The 23,534-nt window shown below is 45.0% G+C and overlaps 1 protein-coding gene across 2 annotated transcripts in view; it reads left to right on the top strand.

The window, feature by feature from the left end:
- The window catches only part of Itpr2 (inositol 1,4,5-trisphosphate receptor type 2), a 457,151-nt gene that overhangs the window by 257,770 nt on the left and 175,847 nt on the right, over window positions 1-23,534 (top strand). For both annotated transcript variants that reach the window (XM_045139538.1, XM_045139536.1), the window contains exon 37: window positions 4,661-4,769. In XM_045139538.1, coding sequence (XP_044995473.1) covers window positions 4,661-4,769 — 109 coding nt within the window. The remainder of the gene's footprint in view (window positions 1-4,660; window positions 4,770-23,534) is intronic.

Raw genomic sequence — 23,534 nt, 5'->3', positions numbered from 1 at the left:
ATCATGCTGAAGACCAGGATGAATACTGCTGGCTCTAGGGGTTATGTTGAAGAACAGGAGCAGTTTCTACACTGTTACCAGAGTCTCGAACTCGGCTGTAGACCTACTCTATCTCAGGGGATAGTGAAATGTGTTTACCAACACAGCTGCAGCCCTCCAGTCAGGACTTCAGAATGAAGTTACTTTGGGTGTCTACAAAACATGTTTGCTCAGGGTGTAGAAAGGAAATTTTAACTAGAAGTGTTTCCCAGTGTTGAAAAGCATCACCCCCCTCTAATGAACATGTGCCCATTTATAAAGAGTAGGTACTAACCCTGAGGATTTAAAATAGTTTTTTTTTTTAATATATATATAGAGAGAGATAGTCAGAGGGAAGAAGACTTGGCATGCCAGGGCCTCAGCCACTGTAATCGAACTCCAGACACTTGCTCCATCAATGAGCACATATGACCTTGCACTTCATTTTTTTGCGTCTGTCTTACATGTGATCTGGAGAGTCAAACATGGGTCCTTAGGCTTTGCAGACAAGTGCCTTAATTGCTAAGCCATCTATCCAGCCTGAGGATTTTAATGCCAGTATATCAATATGTTATTGTAGCTGCTGCATTTTGAGAACTTCATAGCCTGGATCAGGGGTTAGCAAAGTGCGCTATAGGCTCACACTTAGATTTTGTAAATAAGGTTTTACTGAGACATGGCCCCACATTCATTTATGAATTGCTTGGAGCTAGTTTCATGTTACCATGACGATGTCCACTAGATGTGACAGGGATTGTGTGAGCCACAGATTCCAAGATATTTACTATCCGCTCCTTTGAAGCAAATTCCATGTCACTAACAATGTGCTGGCATGGTAGCCTTTATCTAAGGTTGCTTAATTCAAAATTTTTATTAAAATGAAGTAAATATTCACTCCTTCAGAGACCTGTCTCATGCTTAATACCCATATATAGCTGATGGATACCAATGCAACAGCACAGAAACATACTATTCCTATTATTAAAGAGTCCTGTTAAAAGTGGTCTGGAGTTGGAAGATATGGGTGAGGGAGAGAGTGGTGATATTGCGGCTCAGGAGATTGGATACTGAGCTATGCTGAAGACGGAAGCACATCTGCTCTAGACAAACCTGAGGAGAGAAGCAGTGGTTTGAGCTTCACATCCAAGTGGAGGGAAAGGATTCCTATTGACTGTAATGGCCAAAGAGAACTTTGTGCAATTATCATGACTTTATGGCCAGAGGCTCAGTGATGACAAATTTCTGCATAGCTCTTCTCATCTCTGTGATGAGCCAAGAGTGTCATTGTTAAGGCTAGCTGAGAAAACTAGAATTCAACTTTTTTTTTTTTTTTGCAGTAGGGTTTCACTCTAGCCCAGGCTGGAATTCATTATAAAATCTCAGGGTAACCTCAGATTCACAGAGACCCTCCTATCTTTGCTTCCCAAGTGCTGAGATTAAAGGCATGTGCTACCACACCTCGCTCCAAAAATATTTTATTTGTATTATTTTTATGAGAGAGAGAGAATTGGCACATCGGAGCCTCCAGCCACTGCAATTGGACTCCAGAGTGTGTGACATTTTGTGTACATGTGAAGCCTTGCACGTGCATCACCTTGTGTGTCTGGGTTACGTGGGATCTGGAGAGTAGAACATGGGTCCTTAGGCTTTGCAGACAAATGCCTTTACCACCAAGCCATCTCTTTGGCCCCAAAATTTATTATTTTTATTTCTTAAACGATTATTCAATTTTTATTTATTCATGTGTGTGAGAGAGAGAGAGAATGGGCACACCAGGGCCTCCAGCCACTGCAAACAAACTCTAGACGCATGCACCTCCTTGTGCATCTGGCTAACGTGGGTCCCGAGGAATTGAGCCTCGAACCGGGGTACTTAGGCTTCACAGGCAAGTGCTTAACCGCTAAGCCATCTCTCCAGCCCCCCAAATTTATTTTTAAATGTTTTATTTATTTATTTGAGAGATGTGGGTGGGGGAAGAGAGAGAATGAGTCTGCCAGGGCCTTTAGCCATTGCAAACAAACTCGAGATGTATGTGCCACCTTGTGCATCGGGCTCATGAAGGTCCTGAGGAACTGAACCCGGGTCCTTTGGTTTTGGAGGCAGGCACTTTAATTACTAAGTCATCTCCACAGCCCTAAAGTTCAATTTGATTAAGAGTCAGGCAAGGTCCCTGCACTGCCATGCATGGCGCGCCCCTGGGAAAGCACAGCTGGGAATGTGCAGTCTGGGCAGGGCTGAAGTCCTTTCTTCTTCTGTCAGTAAAAGGAAGTCATGACACCCTGCGACTCAGTGGCGCCGGCACGTGTCGGGCTTGAGGGGGTCAGCCTCAGGGAATGGCATGGGCTGGCTCAGTCACGGTGTGAGAGGAGGGACTGGATGGGAATGAGTGTTCACCCGCAAGGCCCATTTCTCACTCACGTAGGAGCATCACGTAGCTTGCACACAGTGGCGTGTAACCTCAGAACTTTTTGAAATTTTATTTATTTGGGAGAAAGGAGCAGTGGGGGCGGGGGGAGAGGGGAGGGAGAGAATGGACACATCAGGACCTTCAGCCGCTGCAAATTCAGGGAGCTCGATTATTTCCTATTTTCTCTAAAATATATTCAGGACTGGGCTTGCTTGCTTCCTTCCTCCCTTCGCTCCCTCCCTCCCTCCCTTCCTGCTTTCCTTCTTTCCTTTCTTCCCTCCCTTCCTCCTTCCCTCCATCCCTTACTCCTTTCCTTTCCACCTTCCCTCCCTTCCATTTCTTCCTCACATTCGATACTATTTAGCGCAGCATTCCAGCTCATTCTAGATAACTTCCACCTCTGCCCTTTGTCTGTCCTGTTTCCTGAGCGGGGGCCGCGTTCTCTCCCCACCTTTTCTGCCCTATGAAACCTTCCTAGTTAAATGCTGTCCCTTTATCAATACCTTCTCTTATCATGCCTGGGGAATCCCCCACACCAGGGTGGAAAGATTTCCTTGTCTGATTGATTGGCATATTTGCCAACACCTCTGTGGGTCAACGATTGTACTGGATGGCTGGGTGCAGCCTGGTTCATGCCAGGACTCTCTTCCAAGACTGGTGAGCTGTGTCAGATCGCAGAGCTTAGGAATTTTGGTTCTGATGCCTGTTTCCAGGCTTGCTAGTAGGGTTATGTAACCAGAGGCAAGTCAGCTTTCTGAGCCACTGTGTCCCCTTTACTGAATTTGGGCGATCCTTGAGTCCGTCTCTGGGTTGTGGTGAGGATACATTGGGAGGACCTCTGGCAAGTCTGTGGGCTTGACTCTGATCCCTGCTTTTTTATTTTTTTTTTAAATTTTATTTTTATTTATTTATTTGAGAGTGACAGAGAGAGAAAGAGGGAGAGAGAGAAAGAGAGAGAGAATGGGTGTGCCAGGGCCTCCAGCCACTGCAAACGAACTCCAAATGCATGCGCCCCCTTGTGCATCTGGCTAATATGGGTCCTGGGGAATTGAGCCTTGAACCTGGGTCCTTAGGCTTCACAGGCAAGCGCTTAACTGCTAAGCCATCTCTCCATCCCTGCTTTTTAATTTTTATTTATTTATTTGAGACACACACACACACACACACACACACACACACACACACACACAGAGAGAGAGAGAGAGAGAAAGAGGATGGGCTCACCAGGGCCTCCAGCCAATGCAAACAGACTCCAGATGCATGCGCCTTGTGCATCTGGCTGACGTGGGTCCTGGGGAGTCGAACATGGGTCCTTAGGTTTCACAGGCCAGCGCCTTAACCACTAAGCCATCTCTCCAGCCCTGATTTCTGCTTTTATTCAGGGTTATGTCCACAGAAGTCGTGTTGTGTTACTAGAATCAGTCACATCACTTTCTTTCTCTAGGAAGCCGTCTCATCAAGCCTTTAGAGGGCCACCTCGTTAACAACACAAGCCGTGGACACTGCTACCCATCCTGGCCCCTAAGCATCCACTTGATTTTCAGTCTCAGGGTAGCACATAAATGGTGACCCCAAAAGTCTCCCAGCAGCCTACCAGGGTGCACGTGGTCCCCCACTCTAGCTAGCATCATGAGTGTAGATAGCAAGTGGAAGAATTGTCTTCTTGTTATTATTTATTTTTTTTTTTCAGTAGTGGAAACTTCATTTTTCTTCTAATCACACACCTTCCTGTTTCTACCCAGCACGGAAACACAGCACATGATATAAATAAACAGCAAGGAATGGCCTGTTATACTAACATATGATATTTCCCACTTACATTACTACTCTACACTGTGGTTTAATGCATAGAAATAATATTGTATAGCATGATGAACAGTAATAAGCTCCAAGTAATCTCTTTTTGTACTGGCGAAGTGGGGGGAGGAATGAGAATGTCAGTGTTTTATTGCTTGGTATCATGTCTCACTAAAAGAGCATGCCAAGTAAATTTGTGAGGCAGTGAGATACACTACACACAACAGTGAGCAAATGTTACAAGCTGACGTATCATTCTGAAACCTTTGCAGAGGTGTATCTGTTTTGCTGTGTTTTCTCAGTGGTATGATTTTTCTCCCATAGTGTATACGGCTTTTGTATGTCGCTCAGTGAGAGGTCAGTGTACAGTATATAGTATTTGTATGCAGCTCGGTGAGAAATCAGTGTCTTTTCTAAGATCTAATGTTTTGCTTTAAGGTTGATTAATCACACAAAGAAACTCATGGAGAAAGAAGAAAAGCTGTGCATCAGAATTCTCCAGACTTTACGAGAAATGCTAGAGAAGAGAGACAGCTTTGTGGAGGAGGTATCTTTTTAAAAATTTTTTAGTACTTGAAATTAAAGTTATATAAGTTTTTTTGTCGTAAGGCATTTGTTATTCACATATGTGCTATGTAATCGCAGAAGGATTGTAGCGATTTTTAATACCCACAGAATACTGGTTATTGGTAGTAAGAATATTGCTTCAAAATGCTCCCTTAAAATCAGTGCTTACGTAAGTTGTTGGTAAGATTTCTGGGATGCTGTAACTCTGGACCATAGTAGGCTGTTTTTGACTACTTCTTAGTGTCTGAATGGCGTCCTACTTAGATGAATCGGATTGTTCGGTTTTGTGGTATTTATTTTTCATGGCTCGTTTCAAATTGAGAAATGACTAAGATGAGAGTGAGCTGGATATTTGGATTATTTCTTTTATTATGTTGCCTTGGATGTGTATCCTGGTCTTACTTGATTTTATTGAACCCACAGACTCAGAGACCCTTTCTTTTCTTTGTGGTACTGAAACTTGTACCCCAAGCTTTGCGCTGTATCGCCATGCTTCATGCTGAACTCCCCACGTGGCCTTTGTAAGCCATGAGTCACTGAGATGCACTATGTAGCGTGCATAAAACATGGATCTGCTAACAGAGAACGCCTAGGCATGTTGTTATCTCTTGATTTTAAAAATTATAATTATGCATTTATATTATTTTTGACAGTATTATGCCAAATACTATAACCTGATATTATTTTCTGTAAATAGAACAGTCTCTATTCTTAACTCTGTTAGCGACCGTACAGCAGTTTTCAGGGAAATATCAACTCACTGATAATAGTTGTCAGTCGGTTATTGAGGATGACAGCTCAGGTGCTCATTAAGTGGTAGCTAGCAGCATGTTTAATACCAAGGGTGTTATGCTTAAGTATAAAATAGAAATATTGAGAAGTTTTTGCTTTTTTTTTTGTTTTCTTTATTTTTTTTAAGCTACCTATGCCTACTTTTAAATGAAGTACTTAATCAAATTTGTACTCTGTTCCATAATACACTTTTGGCATGTTTCCAAATCTACTAATTATCTGTGTTTTAGAACTGTAAAGATTTTTACAAATACAGAGTGCATGTGACTGCAGATGGATTGTGTGACGTTTCATGAACCCCTGCAGAGAGGTCTTCAGCCTGACACAGGTTACTGAGAGGAGAGGCATTCCTTCCAAATGCTTTCTCAGCACCAGGGTGCTTCCGCATTCCCAGTACTTTCTGCTTAACTTCTCTTTAGCGTTCAAACTATATCTGGGTAACAAATTAACAAACTGCAGGTAGTCAGTGCATTTTTTAGCAAGTGGCTTCTGACAGAAGAATCAAGAACGCGTGTGCTTACTTAAATATATGTTTTGATTTACTCATTGGCATTTTTGTTATTTTTATGTTTCCTTAAGTTATTGCTCGGTAGAAGTTGATTTTAACTGAACTGCTAGAACCCAAAGTCGAAAACCGGGACAATGTCCTTTCTTGGAGGATCGCAATGACAATGACTTCTGTCTAGTCTGAGGGCTATCTATTTCAGGCCTTCCATTGTGGTGCTGTTGGTCGTTATTGAAGAAAACTCAGAACTGTACTTTCATTAGTCATTTCATGTGCTCATGTGTGACCTTGTGACCTTGTGTCACCTTGTGCGTCTGGCTTATGTGGAATCTGGAGAGTTGTACGTGAATCCATAGACTTTGTAGGCAAGTGCCTTAGTGGCTAAGCCATCTCTCCAGCCCTGTATATTTATTTATTTATTTATTTTTGTCTATGTAGACTAGGTCAAGATCCTCCTGCCTCAACCTCCTGAATACTGGGATTACAGGTGTGCACCACCACACCCAGTTGAATCATTTTATTTTCAACCTGTACCCATAAGTTATATTGTTTATGGGGGCAAATAAAAAGGTCTTTTAAAGATAGTACTCTAACAAATATGTATGTTGCCAAATTTGGAGAGTTAAAGAGAAAAAAAATGTCCCATAGCTTCAGGCCAGGTGATTTTGGTTTTGCTGTTCTTAGAGCCCTTTTGTCCCCCAGTCCTTTCCATGACTTCTCTGCCACAGTAAAGACGTGGGTGATCAGTGTATGTTTGCCATGGCACTGGGTAGCTTGAGGTGGGACCTGTGCCTTTTATTGTTGGGCCAGATCTCAGTGGAACTTGCCTGGGATGGTCAGGGAGCCTGCTCAACTGGAGGAGGGTTTGATGAAGATGGATTGCTGAGGGAGGGTGAATTTGTTTTAATAATGTTCTTGGTGGTGGGATTGCTTCCTCTTTTACTGTCTAGTGTACATTTCACTGCGATTTCTAGAATGCTGCAAATGATCTCTCTTAAAAACAGGAAAAGCGGGCTGGAGAGATGGCTTAGCGGTCAAGCGCTTGCCTGTGAAGCCTAAGGACCCCGGTTCGAGGCTCGGTTCCCCAGGTCCCACGTTAGCCAGATGCACAAGGGGGCGCACGCGTCTGGAGTTCGTTTGCAGAGGCTGGAATCCCTGGCGCACCCATTCTCTCTCTCTCCCTCTATCTGTCTTTCTCTCTGTGTCTGTCGCTCTCAAATAAATAAATAAATAAATAAAAATTAAAAAAAATATTAAAAAAAAAACAAAAAAAAAAAACAGGAAAAGCATATGACTCCTAGGGTACCACATAAACACAAGGTCGCATGTTCCCATTAGGTGGCACAAGCATCTGGAGTTCGATTTCAGTGGCTGAGGCCCTGGCATGCCGATTCTCTGCCTTTCTCTCTCAAATAATCTTTTTAAAGTAAAGATAGGGCCGGAGGGATGGCTCAGCCATTAAGGCATTTGCCTGCAAAGCCAAAAGGACCCAGGTTCGATTCTCAAGGACCCACGTAAGCCAGATGCACAAGGGGGCTCATGCATCTGGAGTTCATTTGCAGTGGCTGGAGGCCCTGTTGTGCCCATTCTCTTTTTCTCTCCCTTCCTCCCCCTCCGTCTTTCTCTGTCAAATAAATAACTAACTAAATAAATAAAATAAAATATTAAAAAAGTAAAGATATCTGTAAACCCCTGTCCTAAATGTATAAAATTCCCATTATCTGAAATTTAGAATTGGAAAACATAATGAGTACTGAGAATTTTCACTGATACTTACTGATGATGTCATTCCACTGCAGTCAAGGAAGTTGATCAGTGTAGAATGTCGGTCACCATCTCTCCTATGAATACATTTGTGACCATGTTATGTTACACAGATGTATGCTGGTTTACAGGACAGCAAAGATGTTTATTCAAATTCAATATTCTTAGGATGTTCAGATTTATAATACCACATCTCTCTGGAATATTATTGCAGACATCCCTAGGAAATGCCTCTGTGATAGTTGTGGTAGGGTTCTAAACATTGGCACCTACTTATTAGTTATTCATTTGTGTGTGTGTGTGTGTGTGTGTGTGTGTGTGCAAACACATGTATGGGCACACCAGGCCCTCTTGTCAGTACAAAGACATGCTCGGCAATTGTACCATTTTGAGCATCTGGCTTCACGTGGGTGGCTGGGGAATCAAACCCCAGACAGAAGGCTTCGTAAGAAAACACCTTTAGCCACAGAGCCATCTCTCCAGTCCCTTAAACATTGATTTTTTTTTTTTTTTAAATTTAATTTATTAGTTTTCTTTTCAGTAAATACAGGCAGTTTGGTACCATTGTTTAGGCTCATCTGTGATCTACCCCCTCCCATTAGACCCTCCTTATTATTGAAAATGGGTCGTGCATTGTGGAGTTAGCCCCCAGTTATTAGTATGATAAATGTCTCTGAAAATCATGACCCAACATGTAACTCTGACATTCTTTCCGCCCCCTCTTCCGCAAGATTTCCCTGAGCCATGTTGGGTTCATTTTTGGTCTGCTTCAGTGCTGAGGTGTTGGGGGCCTCTGAGGCTCTGGCTCTCTGATTTGGTAGGAGTTGATTTTTCTCTGCATTGATCTCCTTCCCCTTTGTGCTGGTATCCGGTTCACAGGAAAACATCACCCTTGCTTATTTCGCCAGTTGTCCTTAGTTTCAGTTGGGCCCCTTCTGAGGTATGTTGGGGCAGCTCTCTTCTTAGGATCTGCATCTATCTGGAAAAGAGAAGCAGATTCTCCAACGGAGAGTGAGTTAGCACCCAGAAAATTGAGATAACACTTACTTTTTTGATAGACAGTTTGATAGGTGTAGGCCCTCTTATACCCCGTGATTGATGGTAGCTTGATATTGTAGAGTGGGCTTGTGTTTGGGTATGGTTCTGACTTGTTTCCCAGCTCCAGCTAAGGGTCTAGTACCACTGAGTGGATCAGTTAGCCAAATCAAGAGCAATTGATTCCTCACCATGGCTGTGTACCACTACTAGTCCCTTACAGGAAACACATGAACCACAAGACACTGGAGAGGGTAGGATCAAGACTGACCTAAATCTCCTACATCTTCCCTCCCTCCCCCTCCCCCTCTCCCCTCTATCTCTCTTCTCTCTAACTCTTGTATATTAGTTATCTTTTTCCTCAATTTCTTAGTGGACACTGACCTGTAACCCCCACTTCCAGCTTGGGCCTACATTCCACAATGAGCTTTTGATCAAAGAAACCTACAAGGTTTCCCAAAACAATGACAGACTTCTGTCAGAGTAATTGATGACCCACCAAAGGCCAGTGGTAAGACCCTATTGCTGAAGACTCCATACGCAGCTGACACGTAAAATGGAATGACATGGCTGGAAGCCAGGAGAGAGTCAGTCCCCAGACAGTCAGCGTGTCTAGTGCCAGAAGGCGCTACATAGGCGACTGGGGGAAGTGACCAAGATCTGTCCAAGCAACACATTGTTTAACCTAAGTAGCAACAATTAACCGGATGTGATACCCATACAAGTGCAATAGTGGTAAACATTGATTTTTAAAGCAGAAATGTGTAGAACTTATTAAGAGCTTCCTGTAATGAGCCCCTTTTCTTTGTATTTTTTTTCCTTAATTTTTTAAGTGTGTTATTTTGTTCAAGTTTCAACCAAGCATCATAGGCACTAAAGCTGTCTCCCTTGTGCTAATGAGGAAACTGAGGCATAGAGAGGTTAAGTCACACCTCTGGTAGGAGAAGAGACCTGGGATTCCAGCCATTTTTGGCTCCTAACCTCTCACTATAACTAGCATGTAGATCTGAACACATTGTAGGGTTTGTAATTCCATAAGTAAGATGACCACCTCTTTAATTTTATTCTTTTTTTAAAAAATTAATTAATTTATTTATTTGAGGGAGAGAGAGAGAGAGAGAATGGCCTCTAGCCACTTCAAACAAACTCCAGATGCATGCACCACCTAGTACATATGGCTTATGTGGGTACTGAGGAATCAAACCTGGGTCCTTAGGCTTCGCAGGCAAATACCTTAACCACGAAGCCTAATTTTATTCTTGGTAAGACTGGAGCGCCTCACACTTCTGCACAATCTTGAAGACACTAGGCCAAGTTGAATGGGGGCCATGACGGGAGCTGCCGGGTTCTTGAATCTTAATTTTCACAGACCTTCAGTGAAGATCAGCACTCCTCACTCCTTCTCGTGATTGTGGCTGAGTTGCGAGCAACCAGAATGTTAGATCTGAAAAAGTTCCAGGCAGGACTCTGCCCCACGAGTGTAGTCCACACCCTCTGGTGGAAACGCGACGTCCAGCAATCAGCCACGTCTCCCTGAGCACTCTGATCTCTACAAAGGGCAGGTGATAGGTGGACGGTGGACAAGGATAAGCTGGTGGAAGCTTCTAGACTTGAAAGTTGCTATCTGGAATGATTTGGGATAAAGATCTTACAGAAAGGATGTCTTCAGTTATGTCTCAAGATGCCATCCATTTCAATTGTGAAATTTACTGTCACCCAAGTTAACAATAATTTATTCTTTTCCTTGGAAAAAATAAAATTAAAAAAAAACCCACATCGTAACTAACCTTTTATTTCCAATTGTGACAAGCAGCAAAAAGAATGTTAGAATTACACCAGGGAGCTTAACTTCTACATCAAATATGCATACTCGTCAGCTCCAGCAGTAATCACACTGTTGCAAATTTATCAACGTCACCAGCACCTCTTATGTAGGGCTGTGTTGAGCTTCACCCACTTTTGTACATATGCCTGGTTTCCTTTGTGGTAGGCAAAGTAATTAATTCAGGGAGAAACGCAATGCAGAGCACAATCTACCTTATGGATTCACTGAAAACTGTTTTGTTAAGGACAGTGAATTTTAGTTTTATTAATACCTGCATTTTTATGCTTATTTCTTAATAAACATCTTCTCAAGAGATAATAAAAATTTACATTGCAAATATTCGAATGTTTTAAACCAGAACAGCAAACAATCCTGCAAATACATGCTACTTTGTTCGCGCACACGCATGCACGTGTGTGGATTGTTTTCACTGGGTGCTTGGATGGTTGTACATATGAAAGTGTGTTAATGCCTTCACATAGAGATCTATTTTAGAGACATAATCGGCATACAGTTCCACTTTGGAGTCCTATTTTATACTTTCATCTAGGCAAACACATTTTGTTCCAATTCTTTTCAGGTGCTGGCCTGGCTGGGTTGCTTGTTGAGATAGGGTCTCACTGTAGCCCAGGCTGACCTGGAATTCACTATGTAATCTCAGGGTGGCCTTGAACTCATGGTGATCCTCCTACCATAAAAATGGTGGGCTTTGTGGACTACTGTCACCCTGTGACTTTACTGAAAATACGTAAAAATCTTAAACTACATTTTGCCTTTACTTGTCCCAATTAAAATCAGAAACATAACGCTCACTGCTTTGGGGCTTTCTGAAATATGCCATGCCATCTTTAGAGGGTTATGACTAAAATGTCGTAATGACAATGTTGCTTGCACCCAGAAAGTGACCACTGCCTGCCTTAGGTAAATGTAAGATGGCACCCAAATTGGTGGGCATGTTTGTGGTTTAACAGCAAACTTGAGTGATACAAGGAGGCAAAGACAAAGACAGAAAAAGAAAAGAAGAGAATGAAGGACAAACAGAGAAAGGCTAAATTGAGTGTTACTAAACGGCATGGTTAATCATTTGACCCCAGCCCCTTTGCCAGGGCTCGCTCCATGACACGTGATCCAGATGGCTGCATTTTGTTATCACGGTCCTATTTGTCCGATCTGTGTACACCTCGTGTTATTCCTTATGAAGGTCTTTTCTGGTGTGTCTCCTGCCATTTTAAATAAACTGGAGGATTTTGAGGAAGCATCTGATATTTAACAACATAAACAGTCGCAACCCGCCAAACGCCTTTCGGGTGCTAAGGTCCCATGAAGTTCTGCATCTCTGTGGTCCTGGCCGCCTGGCACAGCGTTGTACCACCGAGGGCACAGACTGCTGTTCTCATTCACTGGAGAATACTCGGTATCCCCACGGGCCCCTGCCCACAGTCCTTTCTCAGTAAATGGGGGCCACCTGTAGACTGACCACACAGTTGATATGAACAGTAGTATGACGCATTGGCCTTGATTAGCTCTGGCAAAAACGTTGGTGCTGGAAGTGCCATTTCAGGTTCTACTCCGCCTGTCTCAGCACCCCAGGAGGTAGCGGGTTGGCCAGCGGCAGAGCTGATCATGCGCAGGCAGCCTCCTCCTCATGTGCTGTTTGCAGCACCTTCTTGTTCTGACCAGGCTCCGAGCTTGATCTCTTGCTTGTCAGCAGAGGTCAGGCTTCATCAAAAACAAAGGAGCTGGGGTGCCAGGCTTGGTGGCACAGGCCTTTAACCCCAGCACTCGGGAGGCAGAGGTAGGAGGATCACCATGAGTTCAAGGCCACCCTGAGACTACATAGTGAATTCCAGGTCAGCCTGGGCTACAGTGAGACCCTATCTTGAAAAACCAAAAAGCAAAAAAAACAAAGGAGCCCGGCTGGACAGATGGCTCAGTGGTTGAGGCACTGGCCTGTGAAGCCCAAGGACCCAGGTTCGACTCTCCAGGTCCCACATGTGTGATGTGTGTGTGCATGTTTGTTTTTGTGGTTTTTGTTTCTTCGAGGCAGGGTCTCACTCTAGCCCAGGCTGAGCTGGAATTCACTATGGAGTCTCAGGGTGGCCTCGAACTCATGGCCATCCTCCTACCTCTACCTCCCGAGTGCTGGGATTAAAGGTGTGCGCCACCATGCCCGGCTTGTGTGCATGTTTATATATGAAGGGGTGTTCATGTGTGGTGAATGTATGCATGATTGTATATGTTTGGGTTTATGTGTGTGGATGTACATGTGTGGGTGCATGTATGTGGCATGTATATGCATGGTTGTCTGTGTGTGGGTGTATGTGTGTGGTGGGTGCATTGGGTGGTGTGTGTGTAAATGGTTGTGTATGTTGGGTTCAGGTGTGTGGTGTGTGTATGCCTATTTGTGTATGTGAGGGTGTTCATGTGTGTTGTGTGTATGCATGGCCATGTATATGTGAGTGTATGTGTGTGGTGTGTGTATGCATGCTTGGATATGTGGGAGTGTTCATGTGTGGTGTGCATATTCATGGTCATGGATGTGTGGGTGCATGGGTGTGTGTGGTGGGTGTATGGTTGTGCATGCACGTGTGTGGGTGTACGTGTGACGTAGCATGTTGAGACCAGTGATGTCAAGTGTCTCTCTCTATTGTTCTCCATCTGATCCCTGACCCTGGGCCTTTCATTGATCCCAGAGCTCACTGCACTAGCTGGCTAGCCCTGGGAATCTGCCTGCCTCTGCCTCCCAGGTGCTGGGATTACTGTCTTCCATGTCCCTCCACACCTGACTTTTTTGTAGGTGCTGACAATTTGAATTCAGGGCCTCACGCTGGCATGGGGAGCACCTTACCTGCTGAGCCATCGCTCAAGCCCCTGCAGAGTATTATTTTAACCTTCATTTGATGGCTGTAAAGAATGGTACCAGGGTTGGAGAGATGGTTTAGTGGTTGAGGCGCTTGTCTGTGAAACCTAAGGACCTCGGTTCGATTCCCCAGGACCCCACAGAAGCCAGATGCACAAAGGGGGGAGGGGTGCCTGCATCTGGGGTTCATTTGCGGTGGCTAGAGGCCCTGGAGCACCCATTCTCTCTTTCTATCTGCCTCTTCCTCTCTCAAATAAACAAAATTAAAATACATATTAAAAAACCATGAATGGCATCTCCTCAGATTCCTTGGTGATTACCAATTTACCCACTGAGGAGGGCAAATGGGGGACAAAAGAAGATAGCTGAATTCCCATTCCTATATACATATCAATGTTCCCAATAAAAATGATAAGAAATAAAGAAGTTAAGAGATGATGGGGTCAGGATGAACCCCAGGCTTTGTGGTTTTGTGCTTCATTTCTTTTGTTGTTGTTGTTTGTATTTTATTTTTATTTATCTATTTGAGAGACAGAGATATTTGAGAAGCAGAGAGAGAAGGAGGCAGAGAGAGAAGGAATGGGCACACCAGGACCTCCAGCCCCTGCAAACGAAGTCCAGGCTCATGCGCCACCTTGCGCATCTGGCTTTATATGGGTCCTGCGGAATCAAACCCAGGTCCTTTGGTTTTGCAGGCAAACTCCTTAACCGCTAAACCATCTCTCCAGCCCTAGACTTCATTTGTAATCACAGCGGAATGCCATCTCTCTCTACTGCAGTTAACATGGAGAGATGTGGCAATCTCTTGCATGGCTACAAGGAAAAGTGTTGTTTAAAACACCGCAGCCTACAATATTTATTCTTGGTTCTTTGTGGTTTTGAGCACCTGGCATTTAGCAATGCTTTCAGAGTAGGTTTTGCTTAAAAATTTTTTTTTTCCCATGGAAGCAACACAAGCACTTGTCCATTCATCTCAGAAAGGACAAAAATGATGCACCAAAACACCACTGCACCAAAACTAATTTTGGTGAGCCAATGAGTTTTACCGGGTTCCTTACAGAGCAGGCGGAGGGGTGCTTAGAAGAGCATGGGTGACTCAAAGACAGCCACGTCAGTGAAAAGCCACCCAGCTAGGTGACAACTCGCGGGGAAGCTGCCCAGCCTGCAGGCAGCTGGTAGGTAGAAGAGTCTCCCCTGGGCGCCCTGGCTCCCTGCGTTTGCAGCCTTGGAGAGCGGAGGGCTGGTCTCTGGGTTCCAGCGTTTTCAGGCTGGTTTGCCTCCCGAGTCCGCCTCACCCGCTCGCTCCTCCCTTTCAATTTCAGGAAACTGCTGCACACAGTGGGTGTGATTTCCGCGTCTCCCATTTCATGCTTGAGAGGCATCGTGCTTTCTGGATGCATCTCGGATGCCCTGAGCAAAGCAACGCGCAACAGTCTGAATCTTTCGCGTATTGCTCAGCCAGAGTTGTTTGGCTTGTCTCTTCACAGTCATTGCTCGCTTTTGGTTGGGTTTTTAAAATTAAATTTCAAGGTATAGACTTTACTACTTATATAACCAGAGACCAGGAAAAAGAAAACAAACATATCAGTGAACACAACACGAAAGCTTGCTATGAGAAGTCCATGGCACAAAATCCTCTAACTGGGGCAAGGGTGCAACTAAAAGCAGATTGAATACTTCTCATTTAGATGAGAGACAGGAGAGGGGCAGAGAGAGAGAGGGAGAGGGAGAGGGAGAGGGAGAGGGAGAGGGAGAGGGAGAGGGAGAGGGAGAGGGAGAGGGAGAGGGACAGGGAGAGGGACAGGGAGAGGGAGAGGGAGAGGGAGGGGGAGAGAGGGGGAGGGAGAGAGGGAGAGGGAGAGGGAGAGGGAGAGGGAGAGGGAGAGGGAGAGGGAGAGGGAGAGGGAGAGGGAGAGGGAGAGGTAGAGGGAGAGGGAGAGGGAGAGGGAGAGAGAGGCAGGCAGAGAGGCTGAGGATATCAGCTCAGAGGTATGTATTACATGATTCCCATCCTAGGTACTGAGCTGATTTCATTTTCATTCACCATGCCAGTATACAGAACCAGGAAAGGATTGACCACATTGTAGGAACTAAGACCGTGGGGCTGGAGAGATGGCGTAGAAGTTAAGGTGCTTGCCTGTGGAGCCTAAAGACCTATGTTCGATTCCCCAGGACCCATGTTAGCCAGATGCAGAAGGTAGCACATGTGTCTGGAGTTGGTTTTCAGTGGCTGGAGGCGCTGCACGTCCACTCATTCTCTGTCTTCCCCTTTCTCTGTCTTTCTGTGTGTCTCTTTCACCCTCTCAAATAAATAAATAAAAATAAAAATACGTTTTTAAAAAAGAAGACAGTGGGCTGGAGAGATGGCTTAGTGGTTAAGCGCTTGCCTGCAAAGCCTAAGGACCCCGGTTCGAGGCTCGGTTCCCCAGGTCCCACGTTAGCCAGATGCACAAGGGGGCGCACGCGTCTGGAGTTTGTTTGCAGTGGCTGGAAGCCCTGGCGCGCCCATTCTCTCTCTCTCTCCCTCTCTCTTTCTCTCTCTCACTCTCTGTCACTCTCAAATAAATTAAAAAAAAAAGTTTTTAAAAAGAGGACAGTGATGGCCTCCCCTTAGGTGCACGTGCACATGCATGTGCGTGCGTGTGTGTGCATGTGCGTGTGTGTGTTTGTTGCATCTGTTATGCCACAGTGTGCACGTGGAGATTAGAGAACAGCCTCAGGGTGCTGGCCCTTGTCATCCACTTTGTTTGAGACAGGATCTCTTGTTTGTCACCGCAAACGATAGACTACCTGGCCTGGGAATTTGGGGGGGTCTCTGACGCTGCCTCCGTAGTTGGGATTGGGTACTTAACACTACTTCAACTCTTCCTTTTGTGGGTTCTGAGGGTCCAAACACCAGCTGTGTGCTTGCACGGTGTTGCAGTCAGGTTTGCATTGCTGGCAGAAATCACCTGACCAAGAGCAGCTTTGGGGAATAAAAGGGTCTATTTTGGCTTACGGACCTGAGAGGAAGCTCCACGATGGCAGGGGAAAACGATGGCATGAGCAGAGGGTGGACATCACCCCCTGGCAAACATAAGGTGAACAATAGAATCAGGAGAGTGCACCAAACACTGGCAAGGGGGAGCTGGCTATAACATCCATAAGCCCGCCCCCAACAAGATGCTGCCTCCAGAAGGTGTTAATTCCCAATTCTCCATCAGCTGGGAACCTAGCATTTGGAACACTTAAATTTATAGAGGTGGGTCAAACCACCACACACAGCAAACACTTTCTACCACTGAGCCATCTTCCCAGGCCCTACTTGTTAAGGATTTAGACTTCCAGAGTGTATATAGCTGTTTATTCAAGGGAGAAACAGGCTGAGCCATTCGGGGAGCTGGCCAAGACCTTCCCATCCCTTTGGCGGTTGATGAGACTTCCAGCTAACGTCTCCCTCCTGGGGTCAGCAGCTCTGACTAGTCTCTTTCCTCACTCATCCTTAATGTAAGATCTTCGTGGCTCCTTGGCCTTTTTCAAAATCCTTAGCATCTTTGAGGCAAAGGCCCCGGTGACTCCGTGAGCCGGCCACTCCGCCACCATCTCGTTCATCCTTCTTGGCCATCCAAACCTCCTGAATCTGCCGCACGTCCTGGGCCGTGGACCTCAGCCCTGCTAGCATTTCGTTGTTTTAGTCCACATGGGTGGTGTAGCTCTTGGACTCCTGACCTCTGTATGTTTACTGATCTTCCCCTTCCTGGTCCACCACTCACTCTTCTGGTGACATTCTTGGATGTTTTTGACACCAGGAATTTCTGAGGTGTTTTTCTTTTCTTTTTCTTTTTGAGGTAGGGCCTCACTCTGGCCCAGGCTGACCTGGAATTCACTATGGAGTCTCAGGGAGGCCTCAAACTCACGGTGATCCTACTGCCTCTGCCTCCCAAGTGCTGGGATTAAAAGTGTGTGCCATCACGCCCGGCTTTTTTTTTTTTTTTTTTTTTTTTTTTTTTTTTTTATAGCTGCTGATTCAGGATTTCCAATATTCACGCTTTCCCTCTCCCATTAGTTCATGCATGTGACAGTCCCTGGACCCAGTCAGGACCACCGACTCCTCTGATTTTCCACGTCTCCAGATTGTTACTTCTGCTACAAATTACTCATAGATTTAAGCCACAGGCTCAGCTGTTGAGCAGCTGAGACAGGATGCTGCCCAAGAGTCCTAGCAAAACAGCGTGGGAAGGGGGGAGGATTGGAATAGCGCTACCAAAGATGAGGGGAAGGATGTCAGACTGCCTAAAACAACAAGAGATCACCCCACTGTCTTCTGCAAAATCTTAACAGATGGATGTTTTTTTTTTAAAAGATCAAGTTAGTTGGCTATTCTTTTTTTAATTTTATTTAAGTTCCACCTAAATGTGTGTGCCAGCTCGTGCCAAAGGAAGCTGCAAATCTTGGCTCAAAGTTCTTTTCCCAAGAAGCATTTGCTTTGCTGTACACACAGGCACTGTGTTCTCCAAAATGGAAATGACTGAGGACATCTTCTCTTGAGGCTGAGGAAACATATGTGTGGAAGCTACTTCTCGTCGGCTGCAATTTCTTGACAGGACATCTGCTATGACAGCTTTTGTGCTTGGATCAGAGGCTGTTGTTTGCCAATTGTTTTCATAAATATTCATCTCTGAGCTCTTGACTGACATGCAAGTTGTTCTTTTTGGATTCCTTTCTTCTTATTTGTATGTTCCATCTTGAAGTCATTGCGCCACGGTACAACTAAAAGGGATTTTCTTATGAAAAATTACCGTTTTAAAAATGGGGGCGTGGTGGCGCACGCCTTTAATCCCAGCACTGGGGAGGCAGAGGTAGGAGGATCGCCGTGAGTTCGAGGCCACCCTGAGACTACATAGTGAATTCCAGGTCAGCCTGGGCTAGACCGAGACCCTACCTTGAAAAACCAAAATAATAATAATAATAATATAATAATAAGGGCTAGGGAGATGGCTCAGCAAGTAAGATTACTTATTTCAAGAATGGGGGTCTGAGAAGGCCTGAGTTTCATTCCCTAGCACCAGTGGGGGCCTGGAGGGATGACCCAGTGGTTAAGGTGTTTGCCTCCAAAGCATAGGACCCCAGGTTTGATTCCCCAGGACCCACGCAAGCTAGATGCACAAGGTGGTGCATGCGTCTGAAGTTCATTTGCAGTGGCTGGAGGCCCTGGCGCGCCCATTCTCTCTCCACCCCCCCCCCCCACCTGTTTCTCTCTCTCAAAATAAATAGAAAATTAAAAAACAATCTGCATTGGAAACTATAATTAGCACACCCTCTACTAACGGGCGCTAAGGATGGGTGATGGAGTCTTGCTGGGTCCTGTGATTTCTGCTGTTCTCCCAGCGGCTCAACTGAAGAATCCACATGCTGCTTCCTTCTTACTAAGAACTCTTCCTGGTTTACTCTACTGCTACTCCTGGAGCTCAGTAGCTCGGAGCATATTAAACGATTTCAGACATTGCTCAATTAATAAAATAATAAAATAAAATGAAAAGTACTCCCTGTATATTATGCTTTTATTGTTTTAGAGAGAGAGAGAGAGAGGGAGAATTGGTGCACCAGGGCCTCAGCCACTGCAATGGAACACAGACGCTTGCGCCACCTAGTGGGCATGTGTGACCTTGCGCTTGCCTCACCTTTGTGCGTCTGACTGATGTGGGATCTGGAGAGTTGGACATGGGCCCTTAGCCTTTGCAGGCAAGCACCTTAACCACTGAGCCATCTCTCCAGCCCTAGATTCTTGATCTTAGGGCTCACTATTGGAGTCATCGGCTTGGGTGACACTGGTTGTACAAAATAGCATGTTACTGAATTTGAAGGAAGACTGTTGGTCATGATGTTGTAGTACCTTTTTATTATTATTATTATTTTTAGCAAGTTACCTGCTCCACATTTAACTCAGCTTATCTTTTCCTTTCCCAAAGTACACTGAAGATGTTGAGAGGAAATCTCCATGTGACATTTGGATGTTTTTTTCCCTACTTTTCTCCTTTCCATCCTTCCAGCCAGAATGCCAGTCTATTAAAAAAAAAATTTAATAGGGGTGGAGAGATGGCTTAGCGGTTACGGCACTTGCCTACAAAGCCTACGAACTCCTCTTTGAATCTCCAGTTCCCCCATAAGCCAGACGCACTGATGCAAGTGCGCAATGTCATGCATACACACAAGGGGAACGCACGCGTCTCGAGTTCATTTGCAGCGGCTGAAGGCCCTGGCACACTCATTCTCTCTCTCTCTCTGTGTCTCTCTGCCTCTTCTCTCTCTCAAAATCAATAAAAAAAATATATTTTTAAAAGAGTTAACATGCAGTAACTCCCTGATGTGTGACAAAATTGACATTTCTTCAGCTCTATGTCACATCATGGGCATGTCTGCCTCAGAGCAGGAGAGACTTGTATCCCGCTGTGTTTCAAGGTTTTACCCCTTTAAAGACCCTGTCACTGATAATGGCTTCGATCCAAGGTTCTGGCGGTTAGGACGTCCACGTGTGATTGTGGGTGGACGCTGTTCAGCCCTCACAGCACACATTGGTCTTTGTCCACTTACTGATGAGGCGTGAGCAGCGGGTTTTGTATTCACTTCTTTTGTGCTCATTTGAAAGTCAAGACCAGGGCTGGAGAGATGGCTTAGCGGTTAAGCGCTTGCCTGTGAAGCCCAAGGACCCCGGTTCGAGGCTCGGTTCCCCAGGTCCCACGTTAGCCAGATGCACAAGGGGGCGCACGCATCTGGAGTTCGTTTGCAGTGGCTGGAGGCCCTGGCGCGCCCATTCTCTCTCTCTCCCTCTATCTGTCTTTCTCTCTGTGTCTGTCGTTCTCAAATAAATAAATAATTTTTTTTTTTTTAAAAAGAAAGTCAAGACCAGCCAAGTGGTACTGAGGAGAGTGGTGGTGTCCACAAGTGAGTTTGTGACATGATTTCTTTTCTTTTTCTTTTATGGGAGGAACAGATTTTTTTTTTTTTTATTAACAACTTCTATGATTATAAAAAATACCCCATGGTAATACCCTCCCTCCCCCCATTTACCTCTTTGAAACTCCATTCTCCATCATACCCCCTCTCCATCTCAATCAGTCTCTCTTTTACATTTGATGTCATGATCTTTTCCTCCTCTTATGATGGTCTTAGGCAGGTAGTGTCAGGCACTGTGAGGCCATGGATATCCAGGCCATTTTGTGACTGGAAGGAGCACGTTGTAAGGAGTCCTACCCTTCCTTTGGATCTTACATTCTTTCCACCACCTCTTCTGCATTAGACCCTGAGCCTTGGAAGGTGTGATTGAGATATTGCAGTACTGAGCACTGCGGTCATTTCTTTCTATCACCATGATACCTTCTGAGTCGTGTGATGTGATTTCTAATGTGATTGTTTAAATCAGTTCCAAACCACGGAAGAAACATAAAAAGGGATTTCTGCTTACCCCTTGTCTTACATCTTAATGTTCAAACAACATAGCAGATTGGCTCAAAGACCCCAGCGACACTGGCAATTACGTTCATAGGCGTTTGAACATAGAGCTGGAGCACAGAGAGCTCCGTGGTTTGGGGAAAACAATGTGGGGAATTGGAAATCAACAGATTCATAATATTTGTGGCAGTTTTTTTATTGAGCTGTTTTTTTTTTTTAATATCCTTCTGACGTGACCATGGGGTTTTGCGAGTTTTAGCAGGATCTTGGGTATTTCCTGTGTGCTACAAATTAAATTAAACAATTGGTCTGCAATATCATTACTCTTATCCCTTGATAGCAAAATATACTTCAGTTGCTTTAATAGCGCCTGGGCTTTTAGCCTGGTGGGAAGGGCTTGCTTAGCATATATGAGGCCCTGGGTTTTATTCCTAGGACTGAAAATAAATAAATAAACACATATAAACAGACACTTAATAAATATTCCTCACTAAAAAAAATGTGCCTTTTTGGGAAGCACGCTGTATACTTTTATGAGTTTTAATAAGCCACAGTTTTGCTATTTTGTTTGGTAAGTGACCAAATTTGCATACTTCTTCTATTTATGTTGGTAAATGGCCAACTTTTACAATGCCCATGGTTAGTTTTATGACTCACACAGAGTGAGTTTTAGAAAACATGACCCAGACAGCAACACTAATTTTGGTCTCAATGAGTTGTTCATTGAGCCTGTTTGTGAGAGAGAACAATGAAATAATCAATACTCATTATTTTAGGCAGAAAATGATTCATGTCCTAGTATTGCAAAAGTACCCTGGTTTGTAGTATATGCTTCTGATATTTTGTAGCAGCATTTCATTTTGGGGAGTACAAAAATTTTCATATATATATGCACACACATATACATACATACTTATATATGATTCTCAGGTCCTCTTGCCTGTATTTCAAGTGCTGTTACCCACTGAACCAACCATCTCCACAGGCCCCACATCTAGTATATTTTAAACCAATTCTCCCATGATGCCAATAAATGGAAAACAAACAGAATCAGACAAACAAAACCTTAAGCTGGGCCTGATGTCACAATTCTGTCATCCCGGCTTCTATGGGAGCTGGGGTCAGAGGATTGTAAGCTCAAGGCTTGCCTGGGCTATAAAGCAAGTTCAGGGCCAGCAGCTTGGACAATATAGTCAAAGAGACCCTGTCTTAAAAAGTACAAAAGAGAGCCAGGGATATAGCTCAGTGGTAGAGCACTTGTCTAACATACACAAGGTCAAACAAACCTTGTGGGTTCAAACCCCAGTGATACGAATAAATGAATAGATTAATAAATAACATCACCTTTGGTTAAGTCTCTCAACTAAAACCCATGTGTAATTCTTTTTTTTTTAAAATTTATTTATTTGAAAGCGACAGACACAGAGAGAAAGACAGATAGAGGGAGAGAGAGAGAATGGGCGCGCCAGGGCTTCCAGCCTCTGCAAACGAACTCCAGACGCGTGCGCCCCCTTGTGCATCTGGCTAACGTGGGACCTGGGGAACCGAGCCTCGAACCGGGGTCCTTAGGCTTCACAGGCAAGCGCTTAATCGCTAAGCCATCTCTCCAGCCCCCATGTGTAATTCTTTAAGATTCTATTTTTATTTATTTATGAGCGAGAGAGAGAGAATGGCTGTGCCAGGGTTTCTAGCCACCAAGTGCATCTGGCTTATGTGGGACCTGGAGAATTGAACCTGGGTCCTTAGGCTTCACAGGCATGTGCCTGAACCGCTAAGCCATCTCTCCAGCCCCCACGTCTCATTCTTGATCTCTTTTTGTATCTTACCCCATACATGGAACCCTGGATCAGCTAGTGGCCCACTGATTATTTCTCTCTCTCTGTCTCTCTGTATGTGTGTATAGGCACACACTGTCCCAGCGCATGTCTGGAGGTCAGAGGACACCTTCAGCGTGTTGGTCCTCCCTCCGCCTTCTTTGAGCCAGGGTCTCTCTTGTTATTTGTCATCGAGGAGGCCAGACTCGCTGGCCTGGGAGCTCCAGGAGTCTCCTTGTCCTCTCGTTGCCGCGGGTGCAGTGGGATTACGGCTGCTCAGCCACAGTGCGCCCAGCTTTACGTGGGCGCCAGGATTCTGAACTCCAGACAACAGGTTTGCAGAGCAAGTGACCTTAACAACCAAGCCATCTCCCCAGCCTCAAGTCTGGTACCTTCTATCTGCAAATGTTTCTTGAACATACCCAGCTGTCCGTGTGCCCTGCCACTTGCTTGCCCAGTCCCTTTGTCCTGGTTTGTGACCATCCCCATTTTCACTGCTACATGATTTCCTAACTCACCGGTTTCCCTATCTGATTACCGGCTCGTCACAGGGCATTCACGCTGCTCATGAGATGGGCCACTGTCTCTTCCTTTAGCAGCCTCGTCCTGGCTCTTCCTTCTGCTTGGGTCCTGGTTTCTCTTGTAGTTCGTATGCCTGGCTTCTTTGCCCTTCAGGTCTCAGCTTAACTGTCACGTGTTGACCTCCGCTGTCTATCTCAGCA

The sequence above is a fragment of the Jaculus jaculus genome, chromosome 22 (assembly GCF_020740685.1).
Source record: "Jaculus jaculus isolate mJacJac1 chromosome 22, mJacJac1.mat.Y.cur, whole genome shotgun sequence".
Lineage (NCBI taxonomy): Eukaryota > Metazoa > Chordata > Mammalia > Rodentia > Dipodidae > Jaculus > Jaculus jaculus.
Note: the sequence above shows the minus strand (reverse complement) of the source record. Positions and strands in the feature narration are given on the sequence as shown.